The sequence below is a fragment of the Oncorhynchus gorbuscha genome, linkage group LG03, assembly GCF_021184085.1.
Source record: "Oncorhynchus gorbuscha isolate QuinsamMale2020 ecotype Even-year linkage group LG03, OgorEven_v1.0, whole genome shotgun sequence".
Classification (NCBI taxonomy): domain Eukaryota; kingdom Metazoa; phylum Chordata; class Actinopteri; order Salmoniformes; family Salmonidae; genus Oncorhynchus; species Oncorhynchus gorbuscha.
Window position 1 is genome coordinate 44816889 of NC_060175.1, and position 18806 is coordinate 44835694.

Consider the following 18806-nt stretch of genomic DNA (forward strand, 5'->3'; position numbering starts at 1 on the left):
TGGATAAGGACGCGCGCACGGTTGCATCCCCGATATGTCTGTCTTCACTTGTAGCCTCTGAGAAAGACCCGGTCACGTGACGGAGAGCCATGTGAGTGAGAGATGCTTCGGATTGCGCAGCACACTCAGGGAGAAGGGCACAAATCAGCACTCCGGGACACAAAATGCATGGATTTCTTTAGGGTGCATTACGGCCACAAAGGGGATGCCGCTCTGAAATTTGAGGCATTATCAAGTGCTTGTCAAATTGTGATTGAGAGACTATTGGAGTGTGTGCAGCCTGCACAAAAAAAATGCCATTACAAGCTACTTTTTTCAAAACAGCCTTACAATTTTATTAAAAATCGAAACATATAGCCCAATGTTTTTCCACAACTAAAGTTACATTAATAACTATAAATTAGGCATATAGGAGTACCTATTTCTTTGTTAACTGCTCAACCTAGAATAGTGTACGCGCTCCCTCAAAAGGTTTTTAGAAAATATTTATATTTTGTTCAGTTTTATTCTTCATAAAATAATACCATGGAATTATAATCTAATTTTGTCTTCTAAACAAACTAGTGTACCACAGCCATTTGGCATAGCCACATCAGGATCTAACATAAGGACAACTCGGAGGCTATTATTTTCTTCTGACAACATTTTCTTCATATCATGCTTCTTTAGACCTGTTTTAAAATGAAAATAGACCTGTTCTAAAATAAATAATGGATTTATTGTGAAGGTGCAGGCTATATTACATTAATTTATTATACTTTTGAAATTGTCTTGCAGGCTATGTGTGGAAGCCAGGAGATGCTAAATGTCTATGTTAATTAACGGTCAATTAACGTGAGACCGACCAGTTATCTGCTTGACAATCACCGGCGGGTGAAATGTCGTGACCGCCACAGCCCTAGACAGGGAGCCAAAGTGTTGCAGGGTGGTGAAGGGAGATCTATGTGCTGTATGGGACACTATAAGCTAGCGGTTCCAGTGTCTCTCCAGGACTGTGCTGTGCTGACCCCTCTGTGTGTAAATGTTACTGATGGGGATGATCACAGTGGTCTGTTTGTGTTATAGAAAAATCCCTTTCGCCTTGGAGAACTCCTCCTCTTCTTCTTCCTCTGCGCCGGCCCACAGGACAACCACAAACTCCTTATCCTCTTCACACGGTAGCGCCCCTGCTTCGGGCTTCCTCAGCCTCTCCTCTGCGCCCCTTCCACCACCCTACACTCAGTCCTACGACAGCAAGTCTGTGCTCTCGTACGGGACCACCTTAAACGCCCGTGCCTCCCCCCAGGGCGCGGCCGACCACCCTGCCTACAGCGCAGCACAGGCCAGACAAGTGTCTTCGTCGCCCCAGATGCCTTCAGCCCACTCCTCGGTCCCCTCCCTGTCCTCAGGACGACCGTTCAAGTCCAGATCCAGTGGCAAGTCCTTCAGACCCCGGGAGTCCTCCTCCACAGCTGCCATAACCAACTCCACCAGCGGGGGCAGCAGTGGAGGAAGCAGCAGCAGCAGCCTCAGCTCGGGGAAGAAGAGGAAGAACAGCTCCCTCCCTACATCGTCTCACGCTACCACCTACTCCTCAGAGTCCTCTTCCTCCTCCAACACCACCTCTTCCTCCTTCAAGAAGAACTGCACAGTTCACAGTAGCAGCTCAGGGAGCACGTACCACCATGCCTCACTAGTCTCCTCCTCCTCCTCGTCTCACAGTGGCGTCCACAGTGTGGGTCTCAACTGTGGCCCCAACGCCCGGACCAACTCCCTCAGTCTGAAGGCAGAGCCGTCGGGGCCAGCGGGGTTGTCGGGGCCCGGGGTCAGAGGCCCCCCCTCGGGCAGCCCGGCCGAGTCCATCAAGAGGATGAGTGTAGTGATGAACAGCAGTGACTCCACCCTCTCCCTGGGGCCCTTTGTCCACCAGGCCCCAGAGCACCACAGCAGCTTCAGCCATGCCCACAACGACGGCCGCCTAGAGGGGAAGAAACGCAAGGGCTCCCCCGCTGTCAGCTCCATCAACAGTGGAGGAGGTGGTGGTTTAGGGGGCGGTGGCGGGGGGCCGGGCAGGCCCAAAGTGGCCAAGTCTCCAGCCATCAACAACATCCACAGCAAACATGGACGCACAATCCCAGGAGCCACGGGGCTCACCAACAACTCCCTCATCCATCAGGTGGGTTGGACACTTCACACACTGGTTGCTAATGCCTATCATCAACCAGTCAATCTCTTTATTTGTTGGGAAATTCACTGTGCAGTCAGGACTTGTATATCTTCAACATATGTACATGTGACCACATATAGACTTTAGACAAAACATTAAACAAAAAAATCACCAATGTTGTAATTTATTATCTAACTTCCCTGCCTTTCTCTCTCTGTCTCTCTCTCTCTCAGCCAAAGGCCCGCCCCTGACAGCGATGGCTGGGTTCTCTGTATGGAACCGAGAGGCGGATGAAGAGGAGGCAATCTGTGCGCTGCTCTGGACTGCACAAGGCCTTCTAATACGTTACTCTCACCTTCCCAAGATCCTCAGGGTGGAGATGATCTGGACAGCCCAGTGATGTCACTGTTATCGTCTATAGTGTAACTATTCCTCCCAAAGCCATGTAGGAGCACCGTGTGGAGGTGGCAGGCGTTAACACCCGGAGTGGGTCACACTTGGCCCCCTGTCAGTCAGGGTACCGAGGTAGATATTCCTATGGGGAAGACAGGAGAGAAAAGGAGGGAGTAGGAGCCTGTCTGCCCTTTGACCTATTGTTGAAATTCCAGAGGTACGGAGGAAGGGAAAAGTGCTGGCACAACAGCTATGGCACTGCCCACCAACCATCATGACGCAGAGCCACTGGGATTGACTGGAGAGCTCTCGAGCCGCAATCTGTTTGTTTCCGATGAGCTCGTGTGTGTGTGTGTGTGTGTGTGTGTGTGTGTGTGTGTGTGTGTGTGTGTGTGTGTGTGTGTGTGTGTGTGTGTGTGTGTGTGTGTGTGTGTGTGTGTGTGTGTGTGTGTGTGTGTGTGTGACTAGATTCTACTGGAAATTCAAATGTACACCTCCACGCCTGAACTCAGAAGCCTTGGAAGGAGAGGGCAGGATAAGGAAAAACTGTCAGTTGCAACACTTCGAACACAATCACATTGTTGTTTTTTGAATGCTTCCACTACATTTTGTCGGTTGGTTTTAATCAGTGTGACGTGTACATAACGTCAGGTTATGTATAGTAGCCAGAGATGAACCACATGAGGAGCAGATTCAGTCAATTCTATATGAGTTCCATACATGACCCAAACAATTATGCAAGTGTTACTTTTTTTATGTTTCTTATGTTTTTCACTGAATTTAACTACAAAAATCTGTGTGGAGAAGAAAGTAAATTGTGCATGCATATGTGAAAAAAGGATGCCTGATACGACAATTTGATTGAACGGTTGTGAAAGAGGGACTACTTGTCTTGAGGACAAGTGTTAATTCCTACAATATTTTTAACTTACAAATGAACAGCTACAGTAGACCTAGCCCTAACTGTGAACAGCACTAAACAAACACAGACCCACTACTTGCTTTACATTTAAGTCGGGCTTATTTTCCCCAAAAGCTAGCCAAAGGCAGCCATCCATTTCTCCCACACTAGTCTGTAACCACTACGCCAACTTTGGCTATTGGCTATTAGGATTTCCATTCCGGTACCTTCAGTTATGTCACAATACAGTTGTCCATCACACTTGTCCTTCGTCAAAGCACGGAATCTTAAACTGGCAATACTTCCCCGTCTGTCTCTCTGAGATGAGATGATGCTCCATTGCCCCATCTGTCTCTGAGTTGATGCTCCTTGGGATCGTGTTTTTTTGGGGGGGGTGAGATTCATGGAGATGGCTTCAGAGTAGGTTACTACTTTTTGTAACTCCTGTAAATTTCGTAAACTCCACTGATGTCAGGCAGCGAGCTTAGCTGAGGAGCCGACTATTTTCTATCTTACTTTCGCTTTTTCTTGTATGAATTGAACAAATATCGAAGTATCCCTATTTCAGAATACATATTTTATTAACGAATTGTACATATTGAAATATGTATTTTTGCACAGGCATTTTCTTATACAATTTTTTGGGGTACACTTGATATCATTATTATTTATTAAATGAAAGAACAAGTTTAAGAACCTAACTTATTTCAAGTGGTTCACTGCCAAGTCTATAATGCAATAGGCCTATAATTAGAGGTTGAAGCATCTCATGAATCATGTACTGGGATCCTTTAAAACAGGGGTGTCAAACTCAATATTGCCCCAAGGGCCGCACTCAACGAGGTGAATGTAGGTGTATTATCATTTCTACACAGTTTCGATTTGGTTTTAGTCCTTAAAACAGTGTTCCCCAAATTCGGCCCGGGGGTGGTTTTATTTGGCCCCTCAAGCTTTTTACATTTTATTTTCATTGTTGGACATAAAAGATAGTAAAGCCACCAGGAAATCAGCTCCAAGGGATTTTAATTTTGGAAATCTGCTCCTAAGTATTCCCATACTGATCCTATACACCTGATCCTATACAAATATAAGCATGGTTTGAAAGTATTATGTTTTAGTCAAACATGATATGTTTGGACTTATTGCGGTCAATTATCAATATATAAATTATTTTTATGTAATTATGTTCCGGTCCCCTGACCATCCGCTCAAGAAAAAATCGGCCCACGGCTGAATCTAGTCAATGATCCTTTGTTTTAAAGTATATTGAGTTTGTTTTGTTTTACTCAAATCACCCACAGGGTGGATTGGACCCCCCTCAATATGTTTGACACCCCTGCTTTAAAAGGTAGTGTTGCCACGGGCATGTGTTTGTGTGACAGACAATGTTTTGTTTTTAACTCTCCAAGGTCTCACCTGTGCTTTTTACTATTTTCAAGTTGCCTCTGAATCAACAAAGAAATTATCATTTTATTTGACCCAAATAGCCTTTGATTCTGAAATGTCCCGCAGGCTGAAAGCTGTGCCCGTTGTCTAAGCGATTTCTATAGATTCAATAATTTACCTTTTTAGATGAAGACCTTGTAACATTTCATAATTTGAAACACTTTCCCTTAAAGCTGAAGGGACTTAAGCAATCATTAAAGCAAGGAAGATGAACCCTTCAAACAGTGAAACTGCTTGCATCATTGTTGCCAAACATAATTTGAAGCACAGCGTTTTAAGGAAATTCTTAGTTTGCAGCTTTCAGAAATGCTGAAATAAGAAAGTGCCTGCATTTGTTTCACACTGACTGTTTAAGGACAGAACTTTTTTTCATTTTAGTTTTACCTTACTTGAATGTTCAAAGTGTTTTAGGAGCTTGCTTTTAAAATATGCCTATGAACCCTAAATGTGGTAAAAACCTGATTTAGCTTGTCAGCTAGCTGGTATGAAGTACTTCGGGCTCTATTCAATCCGTATCGCTGAAGTTCAGTTATATCACGATTGAAATGTAAAAGCAATGTTCCAGCATTAGCGGTAAACTCTGCATGTTTGCCTGGCTACCTAAACTCCTTGCGCCAGGTAACTGCTATGCCACACCCACAGATGTTTGTTTCTTCTCCGCAATGATCTGGATCTGAGAACCTCCCTGATGATTTCTAGAACGTAAACAAAAAACTAAACGTGCACCCCTTTGTGTTCTGAGGATGGGAAACGCTGTTCTAACCGTTCTGGTCCAGAGCCAGAACACGTGGGTAATGCAATGTTTGGAAATTCGACATTGGGTAGAGATGATCCAATCGCTTGAGTACTTTTTGTACAACACCAAATAACTTCAATGATGGTAGTCTCATACTGAAGTATATAGCGAATGAAATAATTCCGTTTGAGTCGTCAGTCAATGCATGTCGGCTCAATCGGAGATGACCTTTCTATTGCCAGTAACGCTTCAGCGATCCACATTGAATAGAGCCCGTAGTGGTAACTTTTTTTAATCAACGTTTTCCAGTTGAGACGTCTGAGATCTTGGTGCAGACCAGGGGGTATTGAAGCTCCCTGGTCGGTTATGAATCGTTTAACAGGTTCAGTAAAGTGTTTTTGTTTACCCTCAACCCCACTCACAATGCTGACCTTGTTTCCATATGATGGAAACTTTGCAAAGCTGTTGATCAAGTACCACAGCCTTGGAATGTGAAAGTGAGACAGAACACAGCTTGCGGGAGGAACATATTTTCAGTAGATAACTCCTATGTAAGAGCGTGTATAGTATTTTGTTTTAGAACATCAATCATTTGATCAGCTGGACTTGTATTGGCTGCTATGTAATTCATGAACAAACATGGTAGATTAGATTTACTTAATATTTAAGATTGTATAGTCTTTGTTTTGTAACATGTTTCTGTAAATAAATAATTTATACAGCTATTTATACAGAAAAAAAAGGTATTTGTTTATTTGGTTTTATTTCAGTAATCACTTTCATCCATGTATCAAAGGAAAAGAAGTCACCAAAAAGAATTTATTATATACACAATAAGGGTCGCTTCTTCAGACAAACTACTGGTGTGGATACTGATACAACAGGGAAACGCCAGATCTCCCTCCCAAAGGTAACGCTGCACCCCATGTTACATGTTAATAACTCGGGAAAGCTTCTGGACACGGTTGAGCAGTAGGTCCCCTTTCTTGATTGTCTCCTGGTACTGCCAATTCTTGCTATCAGGTCTGAAGGAAAGGAAATACAACACTGAGCTCTGCCACTTTTAATATAGAAACCAATGTTTTACATGCATGTAAAAATGTTATTCTTACCTGTTGGTTTCCACAATCTCGTTTACTTTGTCGATTTTGCAATGGAGGCGACCAGCAGCTATGAATCGGGAGAGTTCCCTGAGAACGAGGGAAAACAAATTAAGACCAATAATCATTGTCTCCTGATAGGCAGCATCATTCCTATGCGACTCGAAGTCCTCAACCAATGGCGTAGTCGCTGATTTAAGACAACCTCCAGGATAGGCATTAATAAACTCAGCAAACAAAATAAATATTTCAGGATCCTGTCTTTCAAAGAATTTGTAAAAATCAAAAACCCTTCATTGTAAAGGATTCAAACTCTAGTTTCCCATGCTTGTTCGATGCACCTGCGGAACGGTCATTAAGACACTAACAGCTTACAGACGGTAAGCAATTAAGGTCACAATTATGAAAACTTAGGACAGTAAAAGAGGCCTTTCTACTGACTGAAAAACACAAAAAAGATGCCCAGGGTCCTTGTGTGAATGTCCCATAGGCATGAGGACTGCAGATGTGGCCAAGGCAATAAATTGCTATGTCTGAAACTGTCAGACGCCTAAGACATCGCTACAGGATGGACAGCTGATCGTCCTCGCGTAACAACACCTGCTCAGGATCGGAACATCACACCTGTAGGACAGGTACAGGATGGCAACCACGAATGCCTGAGTTAGAACCAAAATGCACAATCCCTCCAGTGCCAGACTGTCAGCAAGAGGCTGGGCTTGTAGGCCTGTTGTAAGGCAGGTCCTCACCAGACATCACCGGCAACAACATCGCCTATGTGCACAAAAAGTGCTCTTCACTGATGAGTCGCGGTTTTGTCTCACCAGGGGTGATGGTCAGATTCAGTTTATCATCAAAGGAATGAGCGGTATGGAGGTGGAGCCGGGAACTTGCAGGTGCCTTGGTGGAAGAGTGGGGTAACATCTCACAGCAAGAACTGGCAACTCTGGTGCAGTCTATGAGGAGGAAATGCACTGCAGGGACACATTATTCAATGTCTATGGAACTTGTTCAGTTTATGTCTCAGTTGTTGAATCTTATGTTCAACAAATATTTACACATGTTAGGTTTGCTGAAAATAAACGCAGTTGACAGTGAGTGTTACGTTTCTTTTGCTGAAGTTAGGTATTGTGGGTATGGGACGAGGTAGACGTGAGACTCACTGGTCAATGAACTCTGTACTGACTCCAAAGGCCTCAGCCATGTAGCCCAGGGTGAGTGAGCGGTAGGACTCCAGGAGCTGGCTGTAAGCATGGATACGCATCTCCCTCACATAGTAACGGTAGTGAGGGGCAAACAACCAGTCCTTCTTCATATCCTGCTCCACCGTGGCTGCAGAGGGGACAGAGACAAACAAGTTTACAACTAAGGAATGAGGCGAAGTGAAACACGCATGTCCACTCACTGGCTGCAGACATCAGCGTGCTTCGGCTTTACTTTTTGTAAGCATAAACGAGGGGTGTCTCACCCAGTGACTGGAAGAAGACAGAGTAGCGACACTCGTAGAGGGAGAAGAGGTACTGGCGGACAGCAGGGAGACTGTGCAGCACCTCCAGGATCTCTGCTCCCTTTATCACCTGGGGGAGAGGGAGAACAACACATTAGTCCACAGGAGATGCTATATTTATGCCAGAACTGGAAATCTACCAGTTATATAAAGTGTCTTCACTTATTAAAAACAAGTTTGAATGTTCACGTTCTGGCATGTGGAAAGTATTGTTTTCTGCAAGTACACTGTCTTAAAACGACGTAGGCACATGGATGACAACACCACCACCGTGGCTCCTGCTACCAACCTTTTCTCTGAGGTCGGGCCTCTTCAGGGCAATCATGCAGACGTAGACAGTGTAGGTGACGAAGGTCTTGTAATCCATGAGCTCATAGGAGGTGAAGGTAGACACTGTGTCCAGGAAGAGCTCAGCAGCCTGTTTAAAGTCACGGATGGCCACACAGTACAGGCCCTGGTACACCTTCAGACGGTTCCTCCTGTCCCAGTCACCCCCCTCCTCAATAAGGCTGTGCAGACACAAACAAGGTCACTGAAATGACAATGCTTTCAAAATACGAGGATATAGAAAACAATGGCTTACAACACATGAGAGTCAACACAATGGAATGGCAGGCAAAATGCTATGAAAAACACCCAAACAGGCCTAAACAGTTACTGCAAATATAATTCTTAGAATAGATAGTGAGTGAGGACCCCTAATGGCATGTCATCATAAAGTAGTGAATGCAGAGAGAAGTAGCCCCTTTTAGGCAAACTACCTTTTAGCTTTCTCAGTGTTACGTGTGATGAGGTCACTGTCCATATAGAACAGTCCAATCCTTAGCAGGTAGAACACAATGTCTAGTCGATGTCCCAGGGCCACAGTCTTATCAAAGGTCTTCCTGAAAGCAGTCAAAGCGTCCTCCTGTGGAATTAATGTTAGTAGCTTGTTTAATTGAGCTAATGATGTACATGCATGGCTAGGTTGGACTGAAGAGTCCAGGGGATTACAGAGGCATATTATTGCTTTATAAGTATAACATGTGTAGCTCTACAATGAGCTATGGGCTGACACTTGTTTTGTATGAGGTCAAATGGTACTAACAAATAACATGGTTTCGTACTCCATGGCCTCTGCTCTGAATGTAGTAGCTGATTAATGCCAAACTCACTTTATTCCCGATTCGGATGAGATATTCAGCTCTAGCCATCATTGCATCTCGGATTTCACTCTCCCCGAGGTTCTTCTCTGCATCTTCCAGGACATCATCCAGGCGTTTCAGCTCGTCCTCGTTGGCCTTCTTCATCTTATTCAGCAGGTCTGTGTCAAGTTGCCACTTCAGGTCCTTACACAGGCTTTCATAGTAAGGTGCCATATCTGTAACAAGAGACAATTCATCATCAGCTATTGTGGCTAGCTAGCTACAACTTGACGGTTGTAACTTTATTTGGCAACATGCTAACGTTAGACATTTTTATTTAACCAGTATATTACCGTTATCGGGTAGATTAGCTAGTTATAATACCTTGTATTGAATAGCTAACTGACCGGCAGCTAGGTTAGCAGTTTGATATATGTCCAACAGTGACGCAAGCTAGAGACGTTGGTTACCCATGCTAGTTTGTCGACCAGAACTACCTTGTTATCTAGCTAGCTAACGTTATTTTTGTTGGTTTATTTACGAGGTAGAAGCCAAAACTCACTGTTCTCTTTGATCGAGTCCATGAGCTCAGTTTTAACTTTATCATCTTGTCGGTGACCGTCCATCGTGAGCAAAAATTTCAGCTGTGCTATCCTAAGATCGGGGTTTTTAGGCAGACCCTCTTCTTCCAGGTTTTCCAAAGGCATTTTGTCTAGTATAAAAGCAAAGTAATGAGCGCAGATATTTTCTGTTTGTGACAACAATGTCAGGTATCTTCTGCTAGTTTGCTAACAATGACTTGTGAAAACACTGGTCTGCCACTTCCGCTGTACGGCGCTGAGTTGAGAACGTCAGACGTTACGCGATGAGAACGTGCTGACCTCGTCTGGCTCATAAAGGAATGTCCGCCGAGCACACAAAGACTGCCAAATGATCTCATTATAAAGCAGGTCTGTAACAATTTATCACTCAAAATATATATATATTTCGCCAGATAGTTTTCTTACTTTCTAAAACATATACAGCGATGAGTACTGTGTCAGAGATAGCGACTCAGGGGTTGAAAGGTCCCCACTGAGATGTAAAACATGAATCTTATTCCTAAAAATATCTAACAAAGCAATTGTCTGGTGGACATGCAGACATAAATTAGTGTGTTACATGGAACTCTCAAGATACACAGAATGGAGACTTTGCTGAGACCTGGTAGGAACAATTTTGATGATTTAACATTTAAGTCATTTAGCAGACGCTCTTATCCAGAGCGACTTACAAATTGGTGCATTCACCTTATGACATCCAGTGGGACAGTCACTTAACAATAGTGCATCTAAAACTTAGGGGGGGTGGGGTGAGAGGGATTACTTATCCTATCCTAGGTATTCCTTAAAGAGGTGAGGTTTCAGGTGTCTCCGGAAGGTGGTGATTGACTCCGCTGTCCTGGCGTCGTGAGGGAGTTTGTTCCACCATTGGGGGGCCAGGGCAGCGAACAGTTTTGACTGGGCTGAGCGGGAGCTGTACTTCCTCAGTGGTAGGGAGGCGAGCAGGCCAGAGGTGGATGAACGCAGTGCCCTTGTTTGGGTGTAGGGCCTGATCAGAGCCTGGAGGTACTGAGGTGCCGTTCCCCTCACAGCTCCGTAGGCAAGCACCATGGTCTTGTAGCGGATGCGAGCTTCAACTGGAAGCCAGTGGAGAGAGCGGAGGAGCGGGGTGACGTGAGAGAACTTGGGAAGGTTGAACACCAGACGGGCTGCGGCGTTCTGGATGAGTTGAAGGGGTTTAATGGCACAGGCAGGGAGCCCAGCCAACAGCGAGTTGCAGTAATCCAGACAGGAGATGACAAGTGCCTGGATGAGGACCTGCGCCGCTTCCTGTGTGAGGCAGGGTCGTACTCTGCGGATGTTGTAGAGCATGAACCTACAGGAACAGGCCACCGCCTTGATGTTGGTTGAGAACGACAGGGTGTTGTCCAGGATCACGCCAAGGTTCTTGGCGCTCTGGGAGGAGGACACAATGGAGTTGTCAACCGTGATGGCGAGATCATGGAACGGGCAGTCCTTCCCCGGGAGGAAGAGCAGCTCCGTCTTGCCGAGGTTCAGCTTGAGGTGGTGATCCGTCATCCACACTGATATGTCTGCCAGACATGCAGAGATGCGATTCGCCACCTGGTCATCAGAAGGGGGAAAGGAGAAGATTAATTGTGTGTCGTCTGCATAGCAATGATAAGAGAGACCATGTGAGGTTATGACAGAGCCAAGTGACTTGGTGTATAGCGAGAATAGGAGAGGGCCAAGAACAGAGCCCTGGGGGACACCAGTGGTGAGAGCGCGTGGTGAGGAGACAGATTCTCGCCACGCCACCTGGTAGGAGCGACCTGTCAGGTAGGACGCAATCCAAGCGTGGGCCGCGCCGGAGATGCCCAACTCGGAGAGGGTGGAGAGGAGGATCTGATGGTTCACAGTATCGAAGGCAGCCGATAGATCTAGAAGGATGAGAGCAGAGGAGAGAGAGTTAGCTTTAGCAGTGCGGAGCGCCTCCGTGATACAGAGGAGAGCAGTCTCAGTTGAATGACTAGTCTTGAAACCTGACTGATTTGGATCAAGAAGGTCATTCAGAGAGAGATAGCGGGAGAGCTGGCCAAGGACGGCACGTTCAAGAGTTTTGGAGAGAAAAGAAAGAAGGGATACTGGTCTGTAATTGTTGACATCGGAGGGATCGAGTGTAGGTTTTTTCAGAAGAGGTGCAACTCTCGCTCTCTTGAAGACGGAAGGGACGTAGCCAGCGGTCAGGGATGAGTTGATGAGCGAGGTGAGGTAAGGGAGAAGGTCTCCGGAAATGGTCTGGAGAAGAGAGGAGGGGATAGGGTCAAGCGGGCAGGTTGTTGGGCGGCCGGCCGTCACAAGACGCGAGATTTCATCTGGAGAGAGAGGGGAGAAAGAGGTCAGAGCACAGGGTAGGGCAGTGTGAGCAGAACCAGCGGTGTCGTTTGACTTAGCAAACGAGGATCGGATGTCGTCGACCTTCTTTTCAAAATGGTTGACGAAGTCATCTGCAGAGAGGGAGGAGGGGGGGGGAGGGGGCGGAGGATTCCGGAGGGAGGAGAAGGTGGCAAAGAGCTTCCTAGGGTTAGAGGCAGATGCTTGGAATTTAGCATGGTAGAAAGTGGCTTTAGCAGCAGAGACAGAGGAGGAAAATGTAGAGAGGAGGGAGTGAAAGGATGCCAGGTCCGCAGGGAGGCGAGTTTTCCTCCATTTCCGCTCGGCTGCCCGGAGCCCTGTTCTGTGAGCTCGCAATGAGTCGTCGAGCCACGGAGCGGGAGGGGAGGACCGAGCCGGCCTGGAGGATAGGGGACATAGAGAGTCAAGGGATGCAGAGAGGGAGGAGAGGAGGGTTGAGGAGGCAGAATCAGGAGATAGGTGGGAGAAGGTTTGAGCGGAGGGAAGAGATGATAGGATGGAAGAGGAGAGAGTAGCGGGGGAGAGAGAGCGAAGGTTGGGACGGCGCGATACCATCCAAGTAGGGGCAGTGTGGGAGGTGTTGGATGAGAGCGAGAGGGAAAAGGATACAAGGCAGTGGTCGGAGAATTTAAAAAGGACATGCTTTTTCATATCTATATATAATTATTAGTTATTATGAGAAACAATTAAACTGTTGAAACCATGATTTAAACATATTTATAAACTGGGTGGTTCGAGCCCTGAATGCTGATTGGCTGACAGCCGTGGTATATCAGACCGTATAACATGGGTATGACAAAACAGTTATTTTTACTACTCTAATTACGTTGGTTGCCTGTTTATAATGACAATAAGGCATCTCGGGGGTTTGTGGTATATGGCCAATATGGGTGGCTATTTTGAAGAATCTAAAATATATTTAGATTTTATTAACACTTTTTTGGTTACTAGATGATTCCATATGTGTTATTTCATAGTTTTGATGTCTTCACTATTATTCTACAATGTATAAAATGTCCAAATAAAGAATAACCCTTGAATGAGTAGATGTGTCCAAACTTTTGACTGGTACGGTATATATTAAAACTTGTTTGGGATAGGGGGGCAGCATTTTCATTTTTGGATGAATAGCGTGCCCAGAGTAAACTGCCTCCTACTCAGTCCAAGATGCTAATATACTAATATTATTAGTAGTATTGGATAGAAAACACTCTTACGTTTCTAAAACTGTTTGAATGATGTCTGTGAGTATAACAGAAATCATATTGTAGGCAAAAAATGAGAAAAAATCAAAACAAGAAGTGGGAAATCTGAGGTCTGTAGTTTTTGAACTCACGCCTATCGAATACACAGTGGGATATGGGTTATTTTGCTTCCACTAGATGTCAACCATCTTTAGAATGTTGTTTCAGGCTGCTCATGTGAGCTGTTTGACTAAGGGGTCTGCCTACAGCCTCATTCTCAGTCATTTTAACTTGAGAGGTAGCTCTAGTTCCATTGCTTTTCTACAGACAATGGAATTCTCTGGTTGGAACATTATTGAACTTTTATGATAAAAACATCCTAAAGATTGATTCTATACTTAGTTTGACAAGTTTCTTCGACCTGTAATATAACTTTTTGAACGCTTCATCTGAATGGACCAGATCGCGCTTTTGGATTTGTTTACCAAACACCCTAACAAAAGAAGCTATTGGAAATAAATGGACATAAATTATGGACATTATCGAACAAAACAAGCATTTATTGTGGAACTGTGATTCCTGTGAGTGCATTCTGATGAAGATCATCAAAGGTAAGTTAATATTTATAATGCTATTTTTGAATAATGTTGACTACCCAACATGGCGGATAATTCTCTGGCTGGTTTGGGCTCTGAGCACCGTTCTCAGATTATGCTTTTTCCTTAAAGTTTAAAAAAAATCTGACACAGCGGTTGCATTAAGGAGAAGTGTATCTAAAGTTCCATGTATAATAGTTGTATTTTCATCAACATTTATTATGAGTATTTCTGTGAATTCATGTAGCTCTCTGCAGTATCACTGCATGTTATGGAACTACTGAACGTAACACGCCAATGTAAAATACGATTTTTATATATAAATATGAACTTTACCGAACAAAACATACATGTATTGTGTAACATGAAGTCCTATGAGTGTCGTCGGATGAAGATCATCAAAGGTTAGTGATTCATTTTATCTCTATTTGTGCTTTTTGTGACTCCTCTCTTTGGCTGGAAAAATGGCTGGGTTTTTCTGTGAGTTGGTGGTGACCTAAGATAATCGTTTGTGGAGCTTTCGCTGTAAAGCATTTTGAAATTAGACACTGTGGCTGGATTAACGAGAATTGTATCTTTAAAATGGTGCCTAATACTTGTATTCTTGAGAAATTTGATTTATGAGATTTCTGTTGATTTGTATTTGGCGCCCTGTTATTTCATTGGCTGTTGGCTAGCGGAACCCCAGTCTTAGACAGGTTAAGACATTTACAAAACACATTTATAGCTATAACTTAATTAATTGCTGTATAAAAGGGTCATAACAATGCAATAGAGAGGTACAAATTAGACACAAAACGGAATACCATGACTCAAATAAACAGGTTGTGTAGGCCTATAACTGCAATTGTAAAATGTTTAGTCTGTTTATGTTCTCTATTCCAGACCCATGGTAATGCTCTAGTCTCCTTAATCATTTAGCATATTCACTTGTGCTCAAATTAACACCTAACCTACTTCACCAGGCGTGTAGACATACTACTGGTGAAATATCTGTTTCCCTAACCATGTCTGTCTGCTTGCAGTACATCCAGCGTGCCTTGCTCAAGGGCACATTGGCAGATTTTTCACCTACTCGGCTCTGGGATTTGAACAAGCAACATTTTGGTTACTGTCCCAACACTCTTAACCGCTTGGCTACCTGCCGTAGCCGTACCTGATAGATCCGTTCCTGTATGGATTCACTGCAGGTAGGCCTATGTGATATTGCACCTTCAATTTCATGCAGATCAGTTTAATTGAAGGATCATTATGACATGGTAAAATAGAATCCCAGAATCCCATATATTGTTATTTTACAGCGATAATAACAATATATGTTTTAGTCTTGTTTGTGAACCTGAGGTTTAGGAGGAAATATCCATGCAATATACCTGGGTGAGAGTTCACCCTAAAAGATAACGGCATGGTAACACTAACGTCAGCTACCTTTGACTCCATTGGTAAACTGTCAGGACAATTTGTTGGACTAAATTAAGGTTCTATTTTTGAATCTCAACATTTCACTGAAAAAAATAAGCATCAAGCATCACACTAAACATGTAGTTATCAATTTGTGCCAAATCGGACATCCTGAATATGCTCTGACTTGAGGCTTTGTCTCAACTTTCTCAGAGAGATTCTTGGCTGTGAAAATAGCTGGAACATCCTACTGTGTGTTCCAACATGTTTCTCTGTGGTACAGCTGCTGACAAAGGCTCTTCTTTCCAGAAGCCCCAAGATACTCATTGATAGAAAAGGGCAATGCAGAGGCATGCAAAAAAAGTTAGGTGTTTTCTTCATAGTCACTGAGGCTGTCCAAAGGGCTTCATACTCAGAATATTGAGTACTGTCTGTGCAAATGTACAAATTGTAATTACAGTATTTACTGTCATTTTTGTTCAACTTGCTTTTGGGGTATTATATGTAGATATAAAAGTATGAAGGAAAATAAGTATAATTCATGTAATAGTCATTGTCAGCACTATATACATACATTGGTATTATTAAACATAGCTTACAGATGACACAATGCATGTATAGCTGAATGAAAAGTAAGTACAGCGAAGGAGACCTTACTCACCTATTGTATCTTACTCAAAAACAATATATGTTCCTGTGTTGTGTGTGTGGTTTCCCAGCTCTGCAGAGTCTGTGTAGGGGTGAGGACAAGCTGGAGATGGAGGAGATGGTGTTGGAGTATGCTGACATAAAGGACGAGGCCCCTAAGAGTCTACTGAAGCTGCTGAGAGACAGAAGCTTCTGATGGCAGCTCATCACCATGGTGGTGGTGTACAGCCGCATCCAGTTCGCTGGCATCACTGCAGTAAGCACAGCACACACCTCTGTCTTTTATCCCATATCTCAGGCGTGGGCAAACATTTTGGCTCGAGGGTCATAGTTTTAGACATTTAAGTCCAGAAGTGTTTTTTTTTTAACCCAAAATAATAATTTCCCCAAAAAACATTAATATTATTACTATTTTATTTTTACAAATCCCTCTCGGGCTGCATTTAATCAGCTGTTGGCGGAGATGCTGCCCAGGGGCCGTAGTTTTCCCACCCCACCCCTGCCATACCTACAGTACATCCTCTTCTTCTTTCCAACCTCTACCCTCAGATTAGTGTGTTCTCCTTTGACAGCTTCAAGGAGGCATGCATCCCCCTGAATAAGATCCACTGTGCGATTTTGGGTGTTTTGTCTGAGGTCCCCACCTCCAACATCTGGGTGTGTCGCTGGGGAACATGGCCTACACTACAGGGGGTATACTATGATACCCCTCTGCAGTGTTGTAGTAATCAGTCAGTCTCGAGACCACATATTGAGAGGTGCCCTCTGTTACTTCTACAAAGCATGTGCCCAGGCTAAAAATGTTCAACGTAGAGTACTTCTTAATTAACTTGAAAATGTCACTGGTTAAGTGGTCATTAGACAAGCATGATAAGGACTAATAAGTAATCAGTGAACAGTACAGGAGAGTGACCATAGGGAAGGAAACACTGTCCCAGTGCAGGAATCCACCCCCAGTGCATACCGTAAAGGAGCTCCGTTAGGTAGAACATGTTTGTCACTAGGATGTGAATGCCACTCCTGAAGTCCTAAACAATAAATCATGTGTGAGCTCCTCTGGCTTTGCCATCCCCTAGGTGGAGGGAGGGAGGGAGGGAGGGAGGGAGGGAGGGAGGGAGGGGAGGGAGGGAGGGAGTGATGGAGGGAGGGAGGGAGGGATGTGGGGAGGGAGGGAGGGAGGGAGGGAGGGAGGGAGGGAGGGAGGGAGGGGGAGGGAGGGAGGGAGGGAGGGATGGGGAAGGTTCCGGACAAGTTCTGTTGTGTGCAATCATCCCCAGGGCCTGCTGATAATGCATGTGGGAGGAGAGCACTACTCTGGGGGGCTTTGGGGTCGTGTCTGCCATCATGATATTAATCACCATCACTCTCAAACTGAAGGTGAGGTCTTGACCTTTCAACTCTCCTGCACTGTGACAAACTTACAGTAAGAGGACCTAGGGGGATGATACGTGGAAGAGACAGTTTTGGTCGAAATACCAACATTACATTGCTGTGATCATCAATTGGTGATTGGTCAGATGCATCCTGTCCTGTTGCCTGTGGTATTCCTAGCTGTAGTGTTGCCATCTCTCACACAAGAGATTTATCCAATCATGCCAGCCTGCAGCGTTTGTCTTCACTGGAATCCTGTGCTGGGACTAGTCTTCCCCTTTCTGATTGTAAGTCTATAGCCCATCATCAATATACTGCACCTCTATATGTATTCAATTCATGTAGGACAGCAGAACACTTTGGAATGAAGTATTGTTACAGTATATAACACTTTTTTTATAATGCTTACCAATTGAGATACAATATGATTTCCTGAACACAATTCACATTGTTCTGCACAATGCAAGTTTGATACCCCAGAGATATCAGGCATACAGTAATTCCATACTTTGAACATCATATTAAATCCTTTTTCTATCTTCTCATAATTCCTTTTGTTCAGTCTGTGTAAAAAGCTGAGCTCTAATTTAGGTACCAGTGGAATTATATAAAATTGAAAGGTTTCACATAGCCATGAGTAGAACAATAGGCCAGGACTATTTAATCACAGGCTCTCAGCCAACCGTCCAAGTTGTTCCCCTGACTATTGGAGCGCTAGGAACTCACCTGCCTCTTCTCTTAACCACAGGAGCTCCTCAAGTCGTTCAGCTTCGTGCTGTTCACCTGCATGTGTCTGTTGGCGTCACTCTGTCTTCTTCTACCTACTGGAGACCAAGGGGAAAACCCTTCTGGAGATCTCAGGGAGTTTAAAAACATCACTCTGTGTGTAAAACCCCTCTCACATGACAAGACCCTGGAGACAAAGTTAGAAAAACTGTTGGAAGCAAAATAACTGAGATGTATTATACTCTGTCTGAGTTGTTTAGTTTGTATTTTAGTATTGTCCATCCTGTATATTTATACACTGTGCATTCACAGCCATATACCATATTCAATAAAAACATGTACAAGTGTTATATCTGAATGAGTTTTATGGACCGATTGAATATAATAAAATGCTGTTTACTCTGATTTCTTTCAAAATCCCTTTTCAAATGGTGGTTCAATTACTTGTAAAGTCCTAAAACAAATGTTATTTCCAACTTTTGTTATATGACCTCACAGAAAGCCATATGGTCTAATGTTCTTCTGTTTTCCTGAGGTTCATAGCAGGACATTTCTAAGACAAATATGCAC

At 44.1% G+C, this 18806-nt stretch overlaps 2 protein-coding genes and 1 long non-coding RNA gene across 3 annotated transcripts in view; 2 read left to right on the forward strand and 1 right to left on the reverse strand.

Moving 5' to 3' along the window:
* LOC124031419 (ataxin-7-like) overlaps positions 1–6347 on the forward strand; it is a 52167-nt gene extending 45820 nt beyond the window's left edge. The window contains 2 exon segments of the mRNA XM_046342638.1: positions 1066–2155; positions 2380–6347. Of these exon segments, the coding sequence (XP_046198594.1) occupies positions 1066–2155; positions 2380–2397 (1108 nt within the window). The 3' untranslated portion in view covers positions 2398–6347.
* A 4-nt stretch (positions 6348–6351) lies between these two features.
* Positions 6352–10199, reverse strand: LOC124031420 (26S proteasome non-ATPase regulatory subunit 6). The gene is made up of 8 exons (XM_046342639.1): positions 9916–10199; positions 9384–9589; positions 8991–9136; positions 8519–8738; positions 8191–8299; positions 7886–8054; positions 6735–6812; positions 6352–6647 (listed from the first exon to the last, which is right to left on the reverse strand). Exons 1-8 carry the CDS (start codon positions 10058–10060, stop codon positions 6551–6553), a joined length of 1170 nt encoding a protein of 389 aa, XP_046198595.1. The 5' UTR covers positions 10061–10199; the 3' UTR covers positions 6352–6550.
* A 4575-nt stretch (positions 10200–14774) lies between these two features.
* LOC124020446 lies at positions 14775–18555 on the forward strand. Its single transcript, XR_006836062.1, has 3 exons — positions 14775–15280; positions 16211–16395; positions 18259–18555. It is a non-coding gene; the product is annotated as an uncharacterized LOC124020446 (long non-coding RNA).
* Positions 18556–18806: the final 251 nt, after the last annotated feature.